The 6,000-nt window shown below is 40.1% G+C and overlaps 1 protein-coding gene across 1 annotated transcript in view; it reads left to right on the forward strand.

Moving 5' to 3' along the window:
• SMURF2 (SMAD specific E3 ubiquitin protein ligase 2) overlaps positions 1–5,783 on the forward strand; it is a 120,532-nt gene extending 114,749 nt beyond the window's left edge. Inside the window, exons 16-19 of the mRNA XM_047081585.1 lie at positions 1,171–1,291; positions 3,360–3,561; positions 4,815–4,890; positions 5,202–5,783. Coding sequence (XP_046937541.1) covers positions 1,171–1,291; positions 3,360–3,561; positions 4,815–4,890; positions 5,202–5,301 — 499 coding nt within the window. The 3' untranslated portion in view covers positions 5,302–5,783. The remainder of the gene's footprint in view (positions 1–1,170; positions 1,292–3,359; positions 3,562–4,814; positions 4,891–5,201) is intronic.
• The last annotated feature ends 217 nt before the right edge of the window (positions 5,784–6,000 follow it).

The raw sequence follows: 6,000 nt of genomic DNA on the forward strand, positions 1-6,000 counted from the left end.
GGAAGTAGAGAGAGAGGAGAGGGTAATAGAACGGGCTTTCAGTGTTGACTCTTTGTTCACATTTAATGTTTGATTTTTCCTTACATAGAAAATAAGCATGTATTACGTTTCTAAATTGGAAAAGAAAAGAATGGATGGGAATTTCCTGAATTTCAGTAATGTGTCACTTTAGGGTCCTAGACCCCATTTGCCAAGACTCTGTCATGCTTTCAGCACGCTGTCCTATCTCTTACCAGATACAGTTTTGGGAGAAAAAAAAAGTTACAGAGAAAGGCTTTTTATGGAGGTGTCATTTTGCCGTCCTCTTAAACAGACAAAAAGGAGATCCGCCAAAGGGTCTCATGTGAAGTAACTTATTACTGAAAGTAGAGAATCGTTTCTCCAAGCCAGGAGGAAATGTTGACATATTTGGCAGGGGAATAGTTCTGAGATTTTTGAGATGGAGAAGTTTTCCTGGGTAGACAGATTTTTTTTTAAAAAAGGCAATTCAGTTATAAGTCCAAGTAAAAAATATAAGTGAAGCTATACTTTAGGTATAGTTTGGTGTACTTTTAAAATTTTATTTATTGTACTTTTTATTTTATTTATGTACTTATTTAATTTAGTTACATCTTCCAGTTTTTATAAAGCCTCCAGGGAACAAGGAGTGCGTAATCAGAAAGTGCACACTGTTGGCTTTTACTGTTGTCATTTTGTATCGATAGGAGGAGTCTCTTTACCTCCTGTCCCCGAGCCAACACCCCCAAAATAGAAGCAAAACACCCAGCACACGCAGATGACATTTTCAAGTGAAACTAGAAAAATAATCAGTTTTGGTTGCACGGGCTGTTTTTTTTTCTGCTGGTGGCATGCATGCTAGAATTCAGAGAGAAGTTTTGTCAAGATTTTAACTCCAGACCCATCGAATCTCTAGCCACCTTGCCATTGACCTGCCCTCTCTGTGATCTGCAGAGTTGCTTTGTTAGCAGAAGGTTTCCAACTTTTAACTTACAGTGAACTGCCTCACAGCGCGGCCTCCAGCACGCTTGGGAGTCTGAAATTCCTTTAGACTCTGGACTAAATTCTTAATGCCAGGTGCTTGTGATGTGCAAGATTGCTGAAGTAGAGATTCGTAATAGTTACTCAATCTGAATATATGGATCATGTGAAACCCCCGCCCAATGTTTACAGGCTCTACGTGAACTGGAGATTTTTACGAGGCATTGAGGCACAGTTCCTGGCTCTGCAGAAAGGATTTAATGAAGTAATTCCACAGCATCTGCTGAAGACATTTGATGAGAAGGAGTTAGAGGTCAGTGTATTAATGTCATGACATCATTTAGTGTAACAAGGAAAGGTTGGGGATTTTCTGTTAACTTAGTTTTAGAGGAAAGTCGTATTGCTGGTGCTTTTGAAGCTTCACGGTGCGCTGCTATGAGAATTGGTATTCACGGGAAAAGTCTTTCCTGCTTTGGAATTGCTACAAATAAGCCATCTCTCTTACACTGTGAACATTCTTAACTTATTTGGCCTTATTATCCTTTCTCATTTTCAACCGATTTCATGTCTTAGGTGTACATTCTTCTAATGTTGTTTTCTCTTCCCTAATTAAGTGGCTGTTGATTTAATTAAATAAAACTTCATTACTTCGTCTCTACCATATTGCAGTTTATTTGAATTAGAAGCCAAGTCTCAATTGGTTTACACTAACTTTTGCGAGAAAGCATTTGATAGTCGAGACCATAGAGGCAGTAGTTAAAACACTGAGGATAAACTGCATCTAAACATCTTTCCTCTCTTTGGAAATATTCATTACTAACAATAGCAGTAATAAACAGTTAACTGATTTGTTTTTGTTTTTGTTTTCTTTAAAGCTGGCCCTTAAAGCACCTGTAGTCTGGTTTTATAATTAAGACCTTTAACCAAATACATCTGAATTTCCACTGAACTACTTTGAGAAAACAATGAGGTTTTATTCTTCCAGGGGCATATTTTAATTAGTGGCTAGGGATAGCATAAATATTTGAAATCTACAAATAAATGTAAAACCTGATTTTATTCATTAACTTCAGTGTGCTTTCTAAACTATAAATCTTTTAACAGACCTGTTAGCAAATCTCAAAAAATTGGTTTGATTCAGTATCATCCCCATTCCTTTCATGATTGAGCTATTCCTTAGGGAAATGGCCAGTAGGAAGTGGTCAGGAAGAGGAAGAAAACATAGCAGGAATGGCAGCAAAGTTGAAATACAGTCCATTTTTATCTGTTCATACAACAGATGAGGAGTTTGGCCTTATAATTACCATTCCTCTGAAGAAAAGAATTTAGGAAATATTTTCTGTGATATAAATAACTTCTGTAATCCTATTTGGATCACCACCTCCCTGTTGAGTGTGGCTATGATTCAGTAATCTTTCTAGAGCCCTATGAAAGCTTTGGTGGAGGTTTTATTCAGTAGGCCTAAGGTTTATTACATACTTTCTACTGCTAATAAAATTAAAAATTTTTTATTAAAGCATGTGTATGTATGTGTATATATATGTATATATGCATGTATGTGATATGGGATTAGAACTAATTATAAAATATAGGATGTGCAGCTCACGTTATGCTTTACATTGTACCCTATCATCTTTCACTTTTCTAAACACATTGTTGAGGTGAGTTAGTCTTGGGTTCTAAGGATATGTGAGTATTGATAGTATCAGAGTGATTTTGATACGGCTCATCTGTGCTGACCCTACATCAGGATGTCAGGCAGAGCTGTCAGTGCAGTCATGTATTTCGTACTTTGATACAACTTGAAGATGATCAGGACTGCTTATTCAACACCCATTTCTTGAGTTCCCGAGCGAGCAGTACGGTTCTTTCACAGGATGTAGCGGAGCAGAGGAAACCGCTGGCCGAGGGAGGTGAACCGAATTGTCCAAATCCCCAAGCGAATAAGTGTTAAAACCCATAGTAGTCTGATGCAGGTATTAAGGAAGGCACATGCAGACCGTATTTACTCTTTGAGTCTAGTTTCTGTCCATTAAACAGAATTTAGAATTCTGTGGGAATTCGGAACTTTGATCTTGTCATGTTTGTGAGCGTGGTGGTTCTCAGACCCTGGGGACGGACTTGCAGTAAGTAGGGACCCAGGGAGCTTTTTAAGTCCAGATCCCTCCTGTCGCCCCAGGCTCCCAGAATCTGAACCTCTGAACGTAGGACCTGATGGTGTGTGTATGTTGAAAAGCTTTCCAGACGATTATGATGTGTACCCTTGATGATAAAGAACCGCCATATGAGAGCCAGCACTACAGATCGAACGTTCTGTTTTGAGGAATTTTTGGCTTGACTTGGATTTCCATTGGCTCATTATTTGTGCAATATTTTAACAGCTCATTATTTGTGGACTTGGAAAGATAGATGTTAATGACTGGAAGGTAAACACCCGGTTAAAACACTGCACGCCAGACAGCAATGTCGTCAAGTGGTTCTGGAAAGCTGTGGAGTTCTTTGATGAAGAGCGAAGAGCACGGTTACTTCAGTTTGTGACAGGATCATCTAGAGTGCCTCTGCAGGGCTTCAAGGCTTTACAAGGTAGAAAAGCCAGAAGAAACACGCGATATGGTGTCCGAGGATTGGGGGAGGGCGTCGATATTTGGGTCCCGTAGTTTACAAGCCATGGGCTTATAAACAGATCTCTTCATTCTTCCTTGTAGCTATAGCTCTCGTGTCTTGATACCTTCTCCTTCCTTTCCTTTGTTCCCTCCCAAGAGCCTCTGCTGCCGGGGTTCTCTGTGGTTGTAGTGAGTGCTGCACGCTAGAGACCATATGTGACGATGCTTGCCTTTTCTTTTCGGGTCACCCTGCCCTTAACTCATATCGCACATTCCTGTAGGGAAAGCCCGTCCCCTTCCACCTTCACACCTCAACCCTGCAAAACCTACACCCACTTGGGATGCCTCTTCCCTCTACTTTTTTCTTCTTTTAATAGAAAGAGGCAGCGTGAGTTGTGGAAGCTGTTTGGCCAGAGCACTTCCACTATTGCATGGCATCAGACCATTCATTTACAAACCTATTCCACCTGTAAGAATTGTTTTCCATGGAATAGCGGTTTCGTTTGGGGGAGAGTTGGTAATGTTGCTAATGACAGTGGAGCTTCACGCAGGGGCGGCTGCTTCCTTTACCTCCGAAGCTGCTGGCGGTGACTGAGGACGCACACAGCAAGACTGATGCATAATTTAGCAGTGTTGGCCTCAGTACACCTGTCAGAAGTCCATGGGGAAAGCGCACTTGGAGTTGTGCTCACATTCCCCATTTGGAGAGCTCTCATTAGCCGACTACCCAGATGCGTAAAGTGAAGCTGTATTTCTGCATACCCGTTGATGGGGTGTCTTACGTTAACTGAGATTTATTCCATAGGCTGCTAATCTTTTGTTCTCGGCCAAGTTTGAGGCATGAAACCTGAATTTGTATTTAGGTTGTCATCTTTTTGAGTTTGTGTGTGTGTGTGTGTGTGTGTGTGTATTTGATCTTGGATTTGTCCATTTACTTTTCTTCTCACGCTTTTGGCACATTGATTTTTTTTAGAAGATAGAAGTTGGTGAAGGATTTCCATCCTGGACTGTTTGTCAAATGAAATGCTAGCATATTAAGGAATCCAGTGTTTTCCAAGGTCATTTCCAGCTTTCAAAACCCAGGTTCTTTGCCTGCTGCCCTTGGCAGCTTATGTGGAGTCACCAGTATCCCCATCCATAGGCCCTGTGGTTTATGTACCAGTTTTCTTCCCAGATTTTGGAGACCAGTGCAGGCAGGTGCGGTGACGTGACCCACATTTACTTGTTTTGCAGGTGCTGCTGGCCCACGACTCTTCACCATACACCAGATCGATGCCTGCACCAACAACCTGCCAAAGGCCCACACGTGGTAAGCTATTTTTGAAGCTTTCCCATCCTTCCTCGTATGTGCATGTTAGTTTTAAACCGATGTTTCATTTTCTGTTCTTATTACTAAAAGGACCTCTAAAAGGAATGATAAGCAGTTTTTAAGTGATTTAAGATTATTCAGAAATTGGTAGGAAAACCCAAAAGTGGCAGTTTCTACTTTAGAGAAATACAGCCTTTTTTTGTAATTTTCTGCGTGTCACAAAAAGTGATATGACCGTATTAGTACACACTTAGGAGGCCAGTTTGCCGACTTTGAATAAACTGCATTATATCTGATGTGCTTATTTCCAGCTTCAATCGAATAGACATTCCGCCCTATGAAAGCTATGAAAAGTTATACGAAAAGCTGCTAACGGCCATCGAAGAGACATGTGGGTTTGCTGTGGAATGATGAACTTCACGGATTTACCCCGGACTCTATTTATACCCTGACCGACAGCCTCCTTTCAGCAAAGTTGCCCGGAATGCTGAAATACAGGAAAATGCCCCACCCCCCCTAAAAAAAAAAAAAAATGTTTAGGACACTGTGAGGGGAAAGGACAATTTTGAAATTCCTTTTCAAGGAAAAAAGAGGTCTTTATGCTTTGCCATGAGGCCACACTCAGCTGCTATTTAAAATTAATATCTTGAACCTAAAGAATGCTGACTTTTCCTACATTTCCAGAGTTAGGCAGTATTCTACACTTAAAGACTACTACTATTTTTATAAAAAGGTAATCTATTCAGATCGCTCCACAGATTTCAAGTCTCTCAAACATCAAGACAACTCCAGCAGTCGGTACACATCACATTTCATTTGGATCGAATACATGATTTTGAACAGTTCCTGTACTTGCTCTTTGTAAAAAGAAATAAAATTATTTTGAACGATTCTACCTTTGTAAACAATTGGCTAAAGGAATCATTATCTTAAAAAAAAAGCCATTTACACGTTTAATTACATTTTTCTATAGCAAAGCATTATATTTTAAAAGCATTATATGTTTCAACCTAGCCTAAGCGAGTCTTTTGTATTTTTTTCAAGCACGGATTTCCTGGAATACAGCTACATAATTTTGGTTGTCAGATTCCTAATGCAACCCTTTAGTCT

Source organism: Lynx rufus, unplaced genomic scaffold (genome assembly GCF_022079265.1).
Source record: "Lynx rufus isolate CCGP_SWC_20201006 ecotype Redwood Valley unplaced genomic scaffold, mLynRuf1.p SCAF_18, whole genome shotgun sequence".
NCBI classification, from domain to species: Eukaryota; Metazoa; Chordata; class Mammalia; order Carnivora; family Felidae; genus Lynx; species Lynx rufus.